This window comes from Bombina bombina, chromosome 12 (genome assembly GCF_027579735.1).
Source record: "Bombina bombina isolate aBomBom1 chromosome 12, aBomBom1.pri, whole genome shotgun sequence".
Lineage (NCBI taxonomy): Eukaryota > Metazoa > Chordata > Amphibia > Anura > Bombinatoridae > Bombina > Bombina bombina.
The window spans coordinates 94,761,901-94,781,263 of record NC_069510.1 but is presented as its reverse complement, the minus strand read 5'-3'; the positions used below and the strand labels follow the sequence as shown (position 1 = coordinate 94,781,263).

The 19,363-nt window shown below is 44.2% G+C and overlaps 1 protein-coding gene across 2 annotated transcripts in view; it reads right to left on the bottom strand.

The window, feature by feature from the left end:
* LOC128642598 (deoxyribonuclease-1) overlaps positions 1 to 19,363 on the bottom strand; it is a 124,823-nt gene that overhangs the window by 897 nt on the left and 104,563 nt on the right. For both annotated transcript variants that reach the window (XM_053695368.1, XM_053695367.1), the window contains exon 9: positions 1,637 to 1,688. In XM_053695368.1, the coding sequence (XP_053551343.1) occupies positions 1,637 to 1,688 (52 nt within the window). The remainder of the gene's footprint in view (positions 1 to 1,636; positions 1,689 to 19,363) is intronic.

Sequence of the window (19,363 nt, the reverse complement as noted above, 5' to 3'; positions counted from 1 at the left end):
TATCTGATTTCATACTGTTTTAGATGTATATAGCTGATGCCCATAAGCACAAAGTAACTGTGTGCCCAGTGACTCTACCATTTGCATGTGCTGCCTACAGACACACTAAGTCCTGTACATGCAACAGGACCATGCCTGGTTGCTTCTAGCAGTGAAATAAGCAGATCAGAGCAGTTTAGGGAAAGACCTTTTATTTTCCTGGCTATTCTATGAAACTACAGACCTCCCAACTATTCCATTTTGAAAGGGACAGTCCCTAATTCTGACCTCTGTCATGATTTGCAGGATTCTTCTTAGTGCCACCCTTAGACCACCTGGATAAGCCCACTGACTTTAAGAGATTCCCATGATGCACCCACTACACACCCGTGAGACTGACTCTCTGACATGGACCTGCACCCCAACAAAAAGATGATGCCCCCTCACCTCCTGAGTCCCGCATACCTAGCAACAAATGGTGGAAGGTATGAAAATCTAATCTATATGTCTAGCAAAACTGTATTTAATAAAACCCTTTAAACCTAATATTACATTTAAAAGACCATTCTGCATTAGGCATAAAAAAACAATCTGGGGCTGATTTACCAATGTCTGGCGGACATGATACGCTGTAGCATATCATGTCCGCCAGACATTGCTGAATGCCGACAGCATACGCTGTCGGCATTTAACATTGCACAAGCAGTTCACCAGAACTTCTTGTGCAATGCCGCCCCTGCAGATTCACGGCCAATCGGCCGCTAACAGGGGCAGGGGGTGTCAATCAACCCGATCGTATAGGATCGGGCAAATTGATGTCCGCAGCCTCAGAGGCAGCAGACCAGTTAACGAGCAGCAATCTTAAGACCGCTGCTTCTTAACTGCTGTTTATAGTGAGCCAAACAGGGGCATCAGGGGGCGCCATTCGGCCCTTGATAAATCGTCCCCTTTGCATTAATATTGCTTGTTTTTTCTGTAATATAGATCTGAACATTTTAATGTTTCCACTTCCCCCAGATAGGCTGGAATACAGAGCACTGACACTGATTGGTTCAATTTGTGCAGAGGTTCATTTATATCTGTCCCTGATTGGTCACAGTAAAAGAAGTAAGAAAGAAAACTTTTTAAAATGTATTTTTTATGCAGATCTTGTACAAAGTTGTGAATAATTCCTGAGGCATAAATAAAAAAAAATGACTTTAATGTCCCTTAAAGGTTCCCGTTGTAATGGGCTGTAATTATTCTGGAAAAAGATTGCCCCTTTGCAAACATGTAATCCCTTCTTATTAAAGGGCCGTTATAGTGAAAAAATGTCATGATATAATTAATTTGAACATGTAATTTTACCACTAGTGACACTGTAATACTATCAGTTTAACCCTTGCAATGGGGTTAAACACATAGCTAAAGTACCACTCTAGCCCTACAGAGCACTGTTGGTCCTGAGCAAAAGCTGCCACTGACCAAATCAGCACAGTTTTTGCTTGTGACCTGCTGTTCTCTGAGGCTCCTGAGCAGTATTTTAAATATGTGTTTAACCCCATTTGCATTGCAGGGTCACTAGTGATAAAATTGCATGTTCTAACGGATTGGAGCATGTACGTTTTCTCACTATAATGGCCCTTTAAGCAGCTGGCTTTTACATTATTTTACTCACGGTCAGCAGACAGCTCCAGCTCCACAGGGTAATGATCAGATACCGCTTTTGTCTAAGAAAAAAGAAGATGGGTTGTCAAATGAAAGCTTATTATGAACATCTCCCGGGGGTCATAAAGTGAGACTATTTATTATATACATTCAATGCATTCAGCATATGTTGCATCATCTTATTATGGGCTAGATTACAAGTGGTGCTCTGTTTACTGCTCAAGCTTAAACACCGCTAGAAGTAAGTTTTTGAGCACACGGTTTAGCGCACATATTACAAGTTGAAAGTAATTTTGTGCGCAAGTGAAACCGGACGCGCACAAACGTCAGGACTTCGGATACTGTGATCGCACTAACTTCTCCCCATAGGGGTCAATTTATTATTGTGCGGACGGACATGATACGATGGAGTGTATTATGTCCGCCGCACATCGATAAATGCCGACAGCATACGCTGTTGCCATTTATCATTGCACCAGCAGTTCTTGTGAACTGCTGGTGTAAAACCGCCCCCTGAAGATTTGCGGCGCTATCTATTTATAAATACGTACATAGAACAGTTTCAACTATGTGAAGAACATTGCAATGTAAAATATTAATATTAAATAAAATTATTTTTCATGTTTTCAGGTATTCAACTGGAAAGAGCTCAAATGTGTATGTACTATCTATCTATCTATCTATCTATCTATCTATCTATCTATCATAGAAGAAGGGGCTGCAGCACTCCAAATGAATATTTTAGTGATTTATTTTCAAGCAGTAAAACATAGGCGACGTTTTGGGCTTTGCCCTTTCTCAAGGCAAGTGATCAAATACATAATTAATGCCTGCAATTTATAGGCTCTGAATAAACCAAAATACAGGTGCAAAACATTCAAGTGATTAACATTTAAAGAGATAGTTATATATATATATATATACACTGTACATACACATATTTAGACATGTATATGTATGTATATTTATATTATAGCCCTTTCCATTCAAACACCTTGTCATATACCATACACCTTTTGAACTCATAACATTTTACAATGAAAATGTAAATTAATATTTTTTATCAGATAGAGTTTATATGAGTGTAACTGTATTTTTAAATGTATTTATGTTTAGTGCACATTTTTTTAACCCCTTACCCTTTACGTGTGGTTTTCAGTTGCGCTAATCCAACGAGTGCAAAATTAGAGTGCACACGAGCAGTCTCGTTAACTTTTCACTTGTAATACTGTGCTTCGCTTAGTGCGCCACTTGTAATCTAGTCCTATATTATTCCTTAAAGCTCACACTGCCGAACACTTCACAATGAAGCAACTGATTCTGACTGCACCAGGTGAGCAGTTCAACAGCCTAGTTATCAAAAACTCACCGGCATTTGTGAGCCTTATATTTCATTGTATGTGTCTCTCTTTCACATCCAGACTGCCGCCTAGTGAGAGAAACAGCTCTATCTATCTATCTATCTATCTATCTATCTATCTATCTATCTATTGGGTACTTATAGAGCGCAAACTAATCACCCGTGAGGGTCTCAAGGCGCTAAGGGAAACGGATAGGAGGAGATGGGCGTTCAGTCGAAGAGCCAGGTTTTGAGGTCCTTTCTGAACTTTGTAAGGGAGGTGGATTGTCTGAGGTGCAGCGGGAGGGTGTTCCATGTCTTTGCTGCTATGTGAGAGAAGGATCTTCCGCTCGCTGTGGATTTGCTGATGCGGGGGATGACTGCGAGTGCTTGGTCGGCCGATCAGAGTTGTCTGGCGGGGGTGTAGAAATTTACGCGGTGGTTGATGTATTCTGGTCCGATGTTGTGTAGGGCCTTGAACGCGTGGGTAAGGAGCTTGAAGGTGATTCTCTTGTTGATGGGCAGCCAGTGAAGGTTCCTTAAGTGTTCGGTGATGTGGCATCTCAAGCTAAAATATGTTTGTTTTTTTTTCATTCTAAAGTTCTTTGTGGCACTTCTCAGTAGTGAAGATCTCGCCAGACCAGAGAGCTTTAGAGAAATGTGCCCTAAGTGAATGAGCTGAACATTATTCCCCATACAGGACCTGGTGAGTACAGTGCACATCTTCCTGCTACTCTGTGTCCTGCAAATAAAGTAATCCTCTATATTTACTGCACATGATTACAGTGTGTCCGTGTGCGTAAATGTCTGTGTGTGTAGGAGTCTCCCATAGAAGTCAATATTGTGCGGAAAAAAACTAACACCCTACTTGCGTGCAAACCCGATCGCATTTTCACAAGTGTGCTAAACCCAACATGAAATATGAATTCCAATGTTCTTCACATATTTATATATATATTGTATTTGTTTTGGTAAGCAGGGGGCAGCATTGCACAAGCAGTTCACCAGAACTGCTTGTGCAATGTTAAATGCCGACTGCTTATGCTGAGCGGATCATGTCGGACAGACAGTTGATAAATCAGCCCCCTTATGTCTTTGAGCCCTTATAACTTTTATGTGCAATTTTTTTTAAAATAATTTTTATTTTATAGTTTTATGATGGGTGTATCTGTACTTTTAAATGTATTTTATATGTGTTTTGGGATACTTTTTTGTCATGTGTAACAGTTAACCAGAGCTCTGAAGTCTTAATTAAATTGCGCTCAAACAATCGTGTTTACTTTCAACCTGTAATATGCGCACTACTTCCGACACGCGCAGACAGGCGCGATATAACTTATTAACTCTTGCTATGCACATTTAACTTTGTACTGGTCCTGCTCTACATATTTTTACATTGTATTAAGTTCTCAATAACTTCTCTTTTTTAGTAATAATGAGTAATAATAGTAATATAAAGTTACTGTAGTATTTAGTGCATGTACTGCTGTATCAGTAAGTCATTACTGTGTGACTGACACCCTGTGCCACTGCTACTGTCCTAGTAGAGTATTTAGCGCATGTACTGCTGTATCAGTAAGTCATTACTGTGTGACTGACACCCTGTGCCACTGTCACTGCCCTAGCAGAGTATTTAGTGCATGTACTGCTGTATTAGTAAGTCATTACTGTGTGACTGACACCCTGTGCCACTGTCACTGCCCTAGCAGAGTATTTAGTGCATGCACTGCTGTTTCAGTAAGACATTACTGTGTGACTGACACCCTGTGCCACTGTCACTGCCCAAGCAGAGTATTCAGTGCGTGTACTGCTGTATCAGTAAGTCATTACTGTGTGACTGACACCCTGTGTCACGGTCACTGCCCTAGCAGAGTATTTAGTGCGTGTACTGCTGTTTCAGTAAGTCATTACTGTGTGACTGACACCCTGTGCCACTGTCACTACCCTAGCAGAGTATTTAGTGCATGCACTGCTGTTTCAGTAAGTTATTACTGTATGACTGACACCCTGTGCCACTGTCACTGCCCTAGCAGAATATTTAGTGCATGTACTGCTGTTTCAGTAAGTCATTACTGTGTGACAGACACCCTGTGCCACTGTCACTGCCCTAGCAGAGTATTTAGTGCATGTACTGCTGTTTCAGTAAGAAATTACTGTGTGACTGACACCCTGTCCCACTGTCACTGCCCTAGCAGAGTATTTAGTGCATGTACTGCTGTATCAGTAAGTCATTACTGTGTGACTGACACCCTGTGACACTGTCACTGCCCTACAAGAGTATTTAGTGCATGTACTTCTGTTTCAGTAAGTCATTACTGTGTGACTGACACCCTGTGCCACTGTCACTGCCATAGCAGAGTATTTAGTGCATGTACTGCTGTTTCAGTAAGTCATTACTGTGTGACTGACACCCTGTGCCACAGTCACTGCCCTAGCAGAGTATTTAGTGCATGTACTGCTGTTTCAGTAAGACATTACTGTGTGACTGACACCCTGTGCTACTGTCACTGCCCTAGTAAAGTATTTTGTGCATGTTGTGCTGTTTCAGTAAGACATTACTGTGTGACTGACACCCTGTGCCACAGTCACTGCCCTAGCAGAGTATTTAGTGCATGTACTGCTCTTTCAGTAAGTCATTACTGTGTGACATTACTGTGTGACTGACACCCTGTGCCACTGTTACTGCCCTAGCAGAGTATTTAGTGCATGTACTGCTGTTTCAGTAAGACATTACTGTGTGACTGACACCCTGTGCCACAGTCACTGCCCTAGCAGAGTATTTAGTGCATGTACTGCTGTTTCAGTAAGTCATTACTGTGTGACTGACACCCTGCGCCACTGTCACTGCCCTAGCAGAGTATTTAGTGCATGTACTACTGTATCAGTAAGTCATTACTGTGTGACTGACACCCTGTGCCACTGTCACTGCCTTGCAGAGTATTTAGTGCATGTACTGCTGTATCAGTAAGTCATTACAGTGTGACTGACACCCTGTGTCACTGTCACTGCCCTAGCAGAGTATTTAGTGCATGTACTGCTGTATCAGTAAGTCATTACTGTGTGACTGACACCCTGTGTCACGGTCACTGCCCTAGCAGAGTATTTAGTGCGTGTACTGCTGTTTCAGTAAGTCATTACTGTGTGACTGACACCCTGTGCCACTGTCACTGCCCTAGCAGAGTATTTAGTGCATGCACTGCTGTTTCAGTAAGTTATTACTGTATGACTGACACCCTGTGCCACTGTCACTGCCCTAGCAGAATATTTAGTGCATGTACTGCTGTATCAGTAAGTCATTACTGTGTGACTGACACCCTGTGACACTGTCACTGCCCTAGCACAGTATTTAGTGCATGTACTGCTGTTTCAGTAAGTCATTACTGTGTGACAGACACCCTGTGCCACTGGCACTGCCCTAGCACAGTATTTAGTGCATGTACTGCTGTTTCAGTAAGAAATTACTGTGTGACTGACACCTTGTCCCACTGTCACTGCCCTAGCAGAGTATTTAGTGCATGTACTGCTGTATCAGTAAGTCATTACTGTGTGACTGACACCCTGTGACACTGTCACTGCCCTAGCAGAGTATTTAGTGCATTTACTTCTGTTTCAGTAAGTCATTACTGTGTGACTGACACCCTGTGCCACTGTTACTGCCCTAGCAGAGTATTTAGTGCATGTACTGCTGTTTCAGTAAGACATTACTGTGTGACTGACACCCTGTGCCACAGTCACTGCCCTAGCAGAGTATTTAGTGCATGTACTGCTCTTTCAGTAAGTCATTACTGTGTGACATTACTGTGTGACTGACACCCTGTGCCACTGTTACTGCCCTAGCAGAGTATTTAGTGCATGTACTGCTGTTTCAGTAAGACATTACTGTGTGACTGACACCCTGTGCCACAGTCACTGCCCTAGCAGAGTATTTAGTGCATGTACTGCTGTTTCAGTAAGTCATTACTGTGTGACTGACACCCTGCGCCACTGTCACTGCCCTAGCAGAGTATTTAGTGCATTTACTACTGTATCAGTAAGTCATTACTGTGTGACTGACACCCTGTGCCACTGTCACTGCCTTGCAGAGTATTTAGTGCATGTACTGCTGTATCAGTAAGTCATTACTGTGTGACTGACACCCTGTGTCACTGTCACTTCCCTAGCAGAGTATTTAGTGCATGTACTGCTGTTTCAGTAAGTCATTACTGTGTGACTGACACCCTGTGCCACTGTCACTGCCCTAGCAGAGTATTTAGTGCATGTACTGCTGTTTCAGTAAGACATTACTGTGTGACTGACACCCTGTCCCACTGTCACTGCCATAGCAGAGTATTTAGTGCATGTACTGCTGTATCAGTAAGTCATTACTGTGTGACTGACACCCTGTGACACTGTCACTGCCCTAGCAGAGTATTTAGTGCATGTACTTCTGTTTCAGTAAGTCATTAATGTGTGACTGACACCCTGTGCCACTATCACTGCCCTAGCAGAGTATTTAGTGCATGTACTGCTGTTTCAGTAAGACATTACTCTGTGACTGACACCCTGTGCTACTGTCACTGCCCTAGCAGAGTATTTTGTTCATGTTGTGCTGTTTCAGTAAGACATTACTGTGTGACTGACACACTGTGCCACAGTCACTGCCCTAGCAAACTATTTAGTGCATGTACTGCTGTTTCAGTAAGTCATTACTGTGTGACTGACACCCTGCGCCACTGTCACTGCCCTAGCAGAGTATTTAGTGCATGTACTGCTGTATCAGTAAGTCATTACTGTGTGACTGACACCATGTGCCACTGTCACTGCCTTGCAGAGTATTTAGTGCATGTACTGCTGTATTAGTAAGTCATTACTGTGTGACTGACACCATGTGCCACTGTCACTGCCCTAGCAGAGTATTTAATGCATGTACTGCTGTATCAATAAGTCATTACTGTGTGACTGACACCCTGTGCCACTGTCACTGCCCTAGCAGAGTATTTAGTGCATGTACTGCTGTTTCAGTAAGACATTACTGTGTTACTGACACCCTGTGCCACTATCACTGCCCTAGCAGAGTATTTAGTGCATGTACTGCTGTATCAGTAAGTCATTACTTTGTGACTGACACCCTGTGCCACTGTCACTGCCTTGCACAGTATTTAGTGCATGTACTGCTGTATTAGTAAGTCATTACTGTGTGACTGACACCCTGTGCCACTGTCACTGCCCTAGCAGAGTATTTAGTGCATGTACTGCTGTATCAGTAAGTCATTACTGTGTGACTGACACCCTGTGTCACTGTCACTGCCCTAGCAGAGTATTTAGTGCATGTACTGCTGTTTCAGTAAGTCATTACTGTGTGACTGACACCCTGTGCCACTGTCACTGCCCTAGCAGAGTATTTAGTGCATGCACTGCTGTTTCAGTAAGTCATTACTGTATGACTGACACCATGTGCCACTGTCACTGCCCTAGCAGAGTATTTAGTGCATGTACTGCTGTTTCAGTAAGTCATTACTGTGTGACAGACACCCTGTGCCACTATCACTGCCCTAGCAGAGAATTTATTGCATGTACTGCTGTTTCAGTAAGTCATTACTGTGTGACTGACACCCTGTGCCACTGTCACTGCCCTAGCAGAGTATTTAGTGCATGTACTGATGTTTCAGTAAGTCATTACTGTGTAACTGACACCATGTGCCACTGTCACTGCCCTAGCAGAGAATTTAGTGCATGTACTGCTGTTTCAGTAAGTCATTACTGTGTGACTGACACCCTGTGCCACAGTCACTGCCCTAACAGAGTATTTAGTGCATGTAACGCTGTTTTAGTAAGTCATTACTGTGTGACTGACACCCTGTGCCACTGACACTGCCCTAGCAGAGTATTTAGTGCATGTACTGCTGTTTCATTAAGTCATTACTGTGTGACAGACACCCTGTGTCACTGTCACTGCCGTGGCAGAGTATTTAGTGCATGTACTGCTGTTTCAGTAAGTCAATACTGTATGACTGACACCCTGTGCCACTGTCACTGCCCTAGCAGAGTATTTAGTAAATGTACTGCTGTATCAGTAAGTCATTACTGTGTGACTGACACCCTGTGCCACAGTCACTGCCCTAGCAGAGTATTTAGTGCATGTACTGCTGTTTCAGTAAGACATTACTGTGTGACTGACACCCTGTGCTACTGTCACTGCCCTAGCAGAGTATTTTTTTCATGTTGTGCTGTTTCAGTAAGACATTACTGTGTGACTGACACACTGTGCCACAGTCACTGCCCTAGCAGAGTATTTAGTGCATGTACTGCTGTTTCAGTAAGTCATTACTGTGTGACTGACACCCTGTGCCACTGTTACTGCCCTAGCAGAGTATTTAGTGCATGTACTGCTGTTTCAGTAAGACATTACTGTGTGACTGACACCCTGTGCCACAGTCACTGCCCTAGCAGAGTATTTAGTGCATGTACTGCTGTTTCAGTAAGTCATTACTGTGTGACTGACACCCTGTGCCACTGTCACTGCCCTAGCAAACTATTTAGTGCATGTACTGCTGTTTCAGTAAGTCATTACTGTGTGACTGACACTCTGTGCCACTGTCACTGCCCTAGCAGAGTATTTAGTGCATGTACTGCTGTTTTATTAATTCATTACTGTGTGACAGACACCCTGTGTCACTTTCACTGCCATAGCAGAGTATTTAGTGCATGTACTGCTGTATCAGTAAGTCATTACTGTGTGACTGACACCCTATGCCACTGTCACTGCCCTAGCAGAGTATTTAGTGCATGTACTGTTGTATCAATAAGTCATTACTGTGTGACTGACACCCTGTGCAACTGTCACTGCCCTAGCAGAGTATTTAGTGCATGTACTGCTGTATCAGTAAGTCATTACTGTGTCACTGACACCCTGGGCCACAGTCACTGCCCTAGCAGAGTATTTAGTGCATGTACTTCTGTTTCAGTTAGTCATTACTGTGTGACTGACACCCTGTGACACAGTCACTGCCCTAGCAGAGTATTTAGTGCATGTATTGCTGTATCAGTAAGTCATTACTGTGTGACTGACACCCTGTGACACTGTCACTGCCCTAGCAGAGAATTTAGTGCATGTACTGCTGTTTTAGTAAGTCATTACTGTGTGACTGACACCCTGTGACACTGTCACTGCCCTAGCAGAGTATTTAGTGCATGCACTGCTGTTTCAGTAAGTCATTACTGTATGACTGACACCCTGTGCCACTGTCACTGCCCTAGCAGAGAATTTAGTGCATGTACTGCTGTTTCAGTAAGTCATTACTGTGTGACGGACACCCTGTGCCACTGTCACTGCCCTAGCAGAGTATTTAGTGCATGTACTGATGTTTCAGTAAGTCATTACTGTGTGACTGACACCCTGTGCCACTGTCACTGTCCTAGCAGAGTATTTAGTGCATGTACTGCTGTTTCAGTAAGTCATTACTGTGTGACTAACACCCTGTGCCACAGTCACTGCCCTAACAGAGTATTTAGTGCATGTACTTCTGTTTTAGTAAGTCATTACTGTGTGACTGACACCCTGTGCCACTGTCACTGCCCTAGCAGAGTATTTAGTGCATGTACTGCTGTTTCAGTAAGTTATTACTGTGTGACAGACACCCTGTGTCACTGTCACTGCCGTAGCAGAGTATTTAGTGCATGTACTGCTGTTTCAGTAAGTCAATACTGTGTGACTGACACCCTGTGCCACTGTCACTGCCCTAGCAGAGTATTTAGTGCATGTACTGCTGAATCAGTAAGTCATTACTGTGTGACTAAAACCCTGTGCCACAGTCACTGCCCTAGCAGAGTATTTAGTGCATGTACTGCTGTTTCAGTAAGTCATTACTGTGTGACTAAAACCCTGTGCCACAGTCACTGCCCTAGCAGAGTATTTAGTGCATGTACTGCTGTTTCAGTAAGTCATTACTGTGTGACTGACACCCTGTGCCACTGTCACTGCCCTAGCAGAGTATTTAGTGCATGTACTGCTGTATCAGTAAGTCATTACTGTGTGACTAAAACCCTGTGCCACAGTCACTGCCCTAGCAGAGTATTTAGTGCATGTACTGCTGTTTCAGTAAGTAATTACTATGTGACTGAAACCCTGGGCCACAGTCACTGCCCTAACAGAGTATTTAGCGCATGTACTGCTGTTTTATTAAGTCATTACTGTGTGACAGACACCCTGTGTCACTTTCACTGCCCTAGCAGAGTATTTAGTGCATGTACTGCTGTTTTAGTAAGTCATTACTGTGTGACTGACACTCTGTGCCACTGTCACTGCCCTAGCAGAGTATTTAGTGCATGTACTGCTGTTTCAGTAAGTCATTACTGTGTGACAGACACCCTGTGCCACTGTCACTGCCCTAGCAGAGTATTTAGTGCATGTACTGCTGTTTCAGTAAGTCATTACTGTGTGACTGACACCCTGTCCCACTGTCACTGCCCTATCAGAGTATTTAGTGCATGTACTGCTGTATCAGTAAGTCATTACTGTGTGACTGACACCCTGTGACACTGTCACTGCCCTAGCAGAGTATTTAGTGCATGTACTTCTGTTTCAGTAAGTCATTACTGTGTGACTGACACCCTGTGCCACTGTCACTGCCATAGCAGAGTATTTAGTGCATGTACTGCTGTTTCAGTAAGTCATTACTGTGTGACTGACACCCTGTGCCACAGTCACTGCCCTAGCAGAGTATTTAGTGCATGTACTGCTGTTTCAGTAAGTCATTACTGTGTGACTGACACCCTGTGCTACTGTCACTGCCCTAGTAAAGTATTTTGTGCATGTTGTGCTGTTTCAGTAAGACATTACTGTGTGACTGACACCCTGTGCCACAGTCACTGCCCTAGCAGAGTATTTAGTGCATGTACTGCTCTTTCAGTAAGTCATTACTGTGTGACATTACTGTGTGACTGACACCCTGTGCCACTGTAACTGCCCTAGCAGAGTATTTAGTGCATGTACTGCTGTTTCAGTAAGACATTACTGTGTGACTGACACCCTGTGCCACAGTCACTGCCCTAGCAGAGTATTTAGTGCATGTACTGCTGTTTCAGTAAGTCATTACTGTGTGACTGACACCCTGCGCCACTGTCACTGCCCTAGCAGAGTATTTAGTGCATGTACTACTGTATCAGTAAGTCATTACTGTGTGACTGACACCCTGTGCCACTGTCACTGCCTTGCAGAGTATTTAGTGCATGTACTGCTGTATCAGTAAGTCATTACAGTGTGACTGACACCCTGTGTCACTGTCACTGCCCTAGCAGAGTATTTAGTGCGTGTACTGCTGTATCAGTAAGTCATTACTGTGTGACTGACACCCTGTGTCACAGTCACTGCCCTAGCAGAGTATTTAGTGCGTGTACTGCTGTTTCAGTAAGTCATTACTGTGTGACTGACACCCTGTGCCACTGTCACTGCCCTAGCAGAGTATTTAGTGCATGCACTGCTGTTTCAGTAAGTTATTACTGTATGACTGACACCCTGTGCCACTGTCACTGCCCTAGCAGAATATTTAGTGCATGTACTGCTGTATCAGTAAGTCATTACTGTGTGACTGACACCCTGTGACACTGTCACTGCCCTAGCACAGTATTTAGTGCATGTACTGCTGTTTCAGTAAGTCATTACTGTGTGACAGACACCCTGTGCCACTGGCACTGCCCTAGCACAGTATTTAGTGCATGTACTGCTGTTTCAGTAAGAAATTACTGTGTGACTGACACCTTGTCCCACTGTCACTGCCCTAGCAGAGTATTTAGTGCATGTACTGCTGTATCAGTAAGTCATTACTGTGTGACTGACACCCTGTGACACTGTCACTGCCCTAGCAGAGTATTTAGTGCATGTACTTCTGTTTCAGTAAGTCATTACTGTGTGACTGACACCCTGTGCCACTGTTACTGCCCTAGCAGAGTATTTAGTGCATGTACTGCTGTTTCAGTAAGACATTACTGTGTGACTGACACCCTGTGCCACAGTCACTGCCCTAGCAGAGTATTTAGTGCATGTACTGCTCTTTCAGTAAGTCATTACTGTGTGACATTACTGTGTGACTGACACCCTGTGCCACTGTTACTGCCCTAGCAGAGTATTTAGTGCATGTACTGCTGTTTCAGTAAGACATTACTGTGTGACTGACACCCTGTGCCACAGTCACTGCCCTAGCAGAGTATTTAGTGCATGTACTGCTGTTTCAGTAAGTCATTACTGTGTGACTGACACCCTGCGCCACTGTCACTGCCCTAGCAGAGTATTTAGTGCATTTACTACTGTATCAGTAAGTCATTACTGTGTGACTGACACCCTGTGCCACTGTCACTGCCTTGCAGAGTATTTAGTGCATGTACTGCTGTATCAGTAAGTCATTACTGTGTGACTGACACCCTGTGTCACTGTCACTGCCCTAGCAGAGTATTTAGTGCATGTACTGCTGTTTCAGTAAGTCATTACTGTGTGACTGACACCCTGTGCCACTGTCACTGCCCTAGCAGAGTATTTAGTGCATGTACTGCTGTTTCAGTAAGACATTACTGTGTGACTGACACCCTGTCCCACTGTCACTGCCCTAGCAGAGTATTTAGTGCATGTACTGCTGTATCAGTAAGTCATTACTGTGTGACTGACACCCTGTGACACTGTCACTGCCCTAGCAGAGTATTTAGTGCATGTACTTCTGTTTCAGTAAGTCATTACTGTGTGACTGACACCCTGTGCCACTATCACTGCCCTAGCAGAGTATTTAGTGCATGTACTGCTGTTTCAGTAAGACATTACTCTGTGACTGACACCCTGTGCTACTGTCACTGCCCTAGCAGAGTATTTTGTTCATGTTGTGCTGTTTCAGTAAGACATTACTGTGTGACTGACACACTGTGCCACAGTCACTGCCCTAGCAAACTATTTAGTGCATGTACTGCTGTTTCAGTAAGTCATTACTGTGTGACTGACACCCTGCGCCACTGTCACTGCCCTAGCAGAGTATTTAGTGCATGTACTGCTGTATCAGTAAGTCATTACTGTGTGACTGACACCATGTGCCACTGTCACTGCCTTGCAGAGTATTTAGTGCATGTACTGCTGTATTAGTAAGTCATTACTGTGTGACTGACACCATGTGCCACTGTGACTGCCCTAGCAGAGTATTTAATGCATGTACTGCTGTATCAATAAGTCATTACTGTGTGACTGACACCCTGTGCCACTGTCACTGCCCTAGCAGAGTATTTAGTGCATGTACTGCTGTTTCAGTAAGACATTACTGTGTTACTGACACCCTGTGCCACTATCACTGCCCTAGCAGAGTATTTAGTGCATGTACTGCTGTATCAGTAAGTCATTACTTTGTGACTGACACCCTGTGCCACTGTCACTGCCTTGCACAGTATTTAGTGCATGTACTGCTGTATTAGTAAGTCATTACTGTGTGACTGATACCCTGTGTCACTGTCACTGCCCTAGCAGAGTATTTAGTGCATGTACTGCTGTATCAGTAAGTCATTACTGTGTGACTGACACCCTGTGCCACTGTCACTGCCCTAGCAGAGTATTTAGTGCATGTACTGCTGTATCAGTAAGTCATTACTGTGTGACTGACACCCTGTGTCACTGTCACTGCCCTAGCAGAGTATTTAGTGCATGTACTGCTGTTTCAGTAAGTCATTACTGTGTGACTGACACCCTGTGTCACTGTCACTGCCCTAGCAGAGTATTTAGTGCATGCACTGCTGTTTCAGTAAGTCATTACTGTATGACTGACACCATGTGCCACTGTCACTGCCCTAGCAGAGTATTTAGTGCATGTACTGCTGTTTCAGTAAGTCATTACTGTGTGACAGACACCCTGTGCCACTATCACTGCCCTAGCAGAGTATTTAGTGCATGTACTGCTGTTTCAGTAAGTCATTACTGTGTGACTGACACCCTGTGCCACTGTCACTGCCCTAGCAGAGTATTTAGTGCATGTACTGATGTTTCAGTAAGTCATTACTGTGTAACTGACACCATGTGCCACTGTCACTGCCCTAGCAGAGAATTTAGTGCATGTACTGCTGTTTCAGTAAGTCATTACTGTGTGACTGACACCCTGTGCCACAGTCACTGCCCTAACAGAGTATTTAGTGCATGTAACGCTGTTTTAGTAAGTCATTACTGTGTGACTGACACCCTGTGCCACTGACACTGCCCTAGCAGAGTATTTAGTGCATGTACTGCTGTTTCATTAAGTCATTACTGTGTGACAGACACCCTGTGTCACTGTCACTGCCGTGGCAGAGTATTTAGTGCATGTACTGCTGTTTCAGTAAGTCAATACTGTATGACTGACACCCTGTGCCACTGTCACTGCCCTAGCAGAGTATTTAGTAAATGTACTGCTGTATCAGTAAGTCATTACTGTGTGACTGACACCCTGTGCCACAGTCACTGCCCTAGCAGAGTATTTAGTGCATGTACTGCTGTTTCAGTAAGACATTACTGTGTGACTGACACCCTGTGCTACTGTCACTGCCCTAGCAGAGTATTTTTTTCATGTTGTGCTGTTTCAGTAAGACATTACTGTGTGACTGACACACTGTGCCACAGTCACTGCCCTAGCAGAGTATTTAGTGCATGTACTGCTGTTTCAGTAAGTCATTACTGTGTGACTGACACCCTGTGCCACTGTTACTGCCCTAGCAGAGTATTTAGTGCATGTACTGCTGTTTCAGTAAGACATTACTGTGTGACTGACACCCTGTGCCACAGTCACTGCCCTAGCAGAGTATTTAGTGCATGTACTGCTGTTTCAGTAAGTCATTACTGTGTGACTGACACCCTGTGCCACTGTCACTGCCCTAGCAAACTATTTAGTGCATGTACTGCTGTTTCAGTAAGTCATTACTGTGTGACTGACACTCTGTGCCACTGTCACTGCCCTAGCAGAGTATTTAGTGCATGTACTGCTGTTTTATTAATTCATTACTGTGTGACAGACACCCTGTGCCACTTTCACTGCCATAGCAGAGTATTTAGTGCATGTACTGCTGTTTCAGTAAGTCATTACTGTGTGACTAAAACCCTGTGCCACAGTCACTGCCCTAGCAGAGTATTTAGTGCATGTACTGCTGTTTCAGTAAGTCATTACTGTGTGACTGACACCCTGTGCCACTGTCACTGCCCTAGCAGAGTATTTAGTGCATGTACTGCTGTATCAGTAAGTCATTACTGTGTGACTGACACCCTGTGCCACAGTCACTGCCCTAGCAGAGTATTTAGTGCATGTACTGCTGAATCAGTAAGTCATTACTGTGTGACTAAAACCCTGTGCCACAGTCACTGCCCTAGCAGAGTATTTAGTGCATGTACTGCTGTTTCAGTAAGTCATTACTATGTGACTGAAACCCTGGGCCACAGTCACTGCCCTAACAGAGTATTTAGCGCATGTACTGCTGTTTTATTAAGTCATTACTGTGTGACAGACACCCTGTGTCACTTTCACTGCCCTAGCAGAGTATTTAGTGCATGTACTGCTGTTTTAGTAAGTCATTACTGTGTGACTGACACTCTGTGCCACTGTCACTGCCCTAGCAGAGTATTTAGTGCATGTACTGCTGTTTCAGTAAGTCATTACTGTGTGACAGACACCCTGTGCCACTGTCACTGCCCTAGCAGACAATTTAGTGCATGTACTGCTGTTTCAGTAAGTCATTACTGTGTGACTGACACCCTGTGCCACTGTCACTGCCCTAGCAGAGTATTTAGTGCATGTACTGTTGTATCAATAAGTCATTACTGTGTGACTGACACCCTGGGCCACAGTCACTGCCATAGCAGAGTATTTAGTGCATGTACTGCTGTTTCAGTTAGTCATTACTGTGTGACTGACACCCTGTGACACAGTCACTGCCCTAGCAGAGTATTTAGTGCATGTACTGCTGTATCAGTAAGTCATTACTGTGTGACTGACACCCTGTGACACTGTCACTGCCCTAGCAGAGTATTTCGTGCATGTACTGCTGTTTCATTAAGTCATTACTGTGTGACTGACACCCTGTGCCACTGCCACTGTCCTAGCAGAGTATTCAGTGCATATACTTTTGTTTCAGTAAGACATTACTACTGTGTGACTGACATCCTGTGACACAGTCACTGCCGTAGCAGAGTATTTAGTGCATGTACTGCTGTTTCAGTAAGTCATTACTGTATGACTGACACCCTGTGCCACTGTCACTGCCCTAGCAGAGTATTTAGTGCATGTACTGCTGTTTCATTAAGTCATTACTGTGTGACTGACACCCTGTGCCACTGTCACTGTCCTAGCAGAGTATTCAGTGCATGTACTTTTGTTTCAGTAAGACATTACTGTGTGACTGACACCCTGTGACACAGTCACTGCCCTAGCAGAGTATTTAGTGCATGTACTGCTGTTTCAGTAAGTCATTACTGTGTGACTGACACCCTGCGCCACTGTCACTGCCCTAGCAGAGTATTTAGTGCATGTACTGCTGTTTCAGTAAGTCATTACTGTGTGACTGACACCCTGCGCCACTGTCACTGCCCTAGCAGAGTATTTAGTGCATGTACTGCTGTATCAGTAAGTCATTACTGTGTGACTGACACCATGTGCCACTGTCACTGCCTTGCAGAGTATTTAGTGCATGTACTGCTGTATTAGTAAGTCATTACTGTGTGACTGACACCATGTGCCACTGTCACTGCCCTAGCAGAGTATTTAATGCATGTACTGCTGTATCAATAAGTCATTACTGTGTGACTGACACCCTGTGCCACTGTCACTGCCCTAGCAGAGTATTTAGTGCATGTACTGCTGTTTCAGTAAGACATTACTGTGTTACTGACACCCTGTGCCACTATCACTGCCCTAGCAGAGTATTTAGTGCATGTACTGCTGTATCAGTAAGTCATTACTTTGTGACTGACACCCTGTGCCACTGTCACTGCCTTGCACAGTATTTAGTGCATGTACTGCTGTATTAGTAAGTCATTACTGTGTGACTGACACCCTGTGCCACTGTCACTGCCCTAGCAGAGTATTTAGTGCATGTACTGCTGTATCAGTAAGTCATTACTGTGTGACTGACACCCTGTGTCACTGTCACTGCCCTAGCAGAGTATTTAGTGCATGTACTGCTGTTTCAGTAAGTCATTACTGTGTGACTGACACCCTGTGCCACTGTCACTGCCCTAGCAGAGTATTTAGTGCATGCACTGCTGTTTCAGTAAGTCATTACTGTATGACTGACACCATGTGCCACTGTCACTGCCCTAGCAGAGTATTTAGTGCATGTACTGCTGTTTCAGTAAGTCATTACTGTGTGACAGACACCCTGTGCCACTATCACTGCCCTAGCAGAGAATTTATTGCATGTACTGCTGTTTCAGTAAGTCATTACTGTGTGACTGACACCCTGTGCCACTGTCACTGCCCTAGCAGAGTATTTAGTGCATGTACTGATGTTTCAGTAAGTCATTACTGTGTAACTGACACCATGTGCCACTGTCACTGCCCTAGCAGAGAATTTAGTGCATGTACTGCTGTTTCAGTAAGTCATTACTGTGTGACTGACACCCTGTGCCACAGTCACTGCCCTAACAGAGTATTTAGTGCATGTAACGCTGTTTTAGTAAGTCATTACTGTGTGACTGACACCCTGTGCCACTGACACTGCCCTAGCAGAGTATTTAGTGCATGTACTGCTGTTTCATTAAGTCATTACTGTGTGACAGACACCCTGTGTCACTGTCACTGCCGTGGCAGAGTATTTAGTGCATGTACTGCTGTTTCAGTAAGTCAATACTGTATGACTGACACCCTGTGCCACTGTCACTGCCCTAGCAGAGTATTTAGTAAATGTACTGCTGTATCAGTAAGTCATTACTGTGTGACTGACACCCTGTGCCACAGTCACTGCCCTAGCAGAGTATTTAGTGCATGTACTGCTGTTTCAGTAAGACATTACTGTGTGACTGACACCCTGTGCTACTGTCACTGCCCTAGCAGAGTATTTTTTTCATGTTGTGCTGTTTCAGTAAGACATTACTGTGTGACTGACACACTGTGCCACAGTCACTGCCCTAGCAGAGTATTTAGTGCATGTACTGCTGTTTCAGTAAGTCATTACTGTGTGACTGACACCCTGTGCCACTGTTACTGCCCTAGCAGAGTATTTAGTGCATGTACTGCTGTTTCAGTAAGACATTACTGTGTGACTGACACCCTGTGCCACAGTCACTGCCCTAGCAGAGTATTTAGTGCATGTACTGCTGTTTCAGTAAGTCATTACTGTGTGACTGACACCCTGTGCCACTGTCACTGCCCTAGCAAACTATTTAGTGCATGTACTGCTGTTTCAGTAAGTCATTACTGTGTGACTGACACTCTGTGCCAC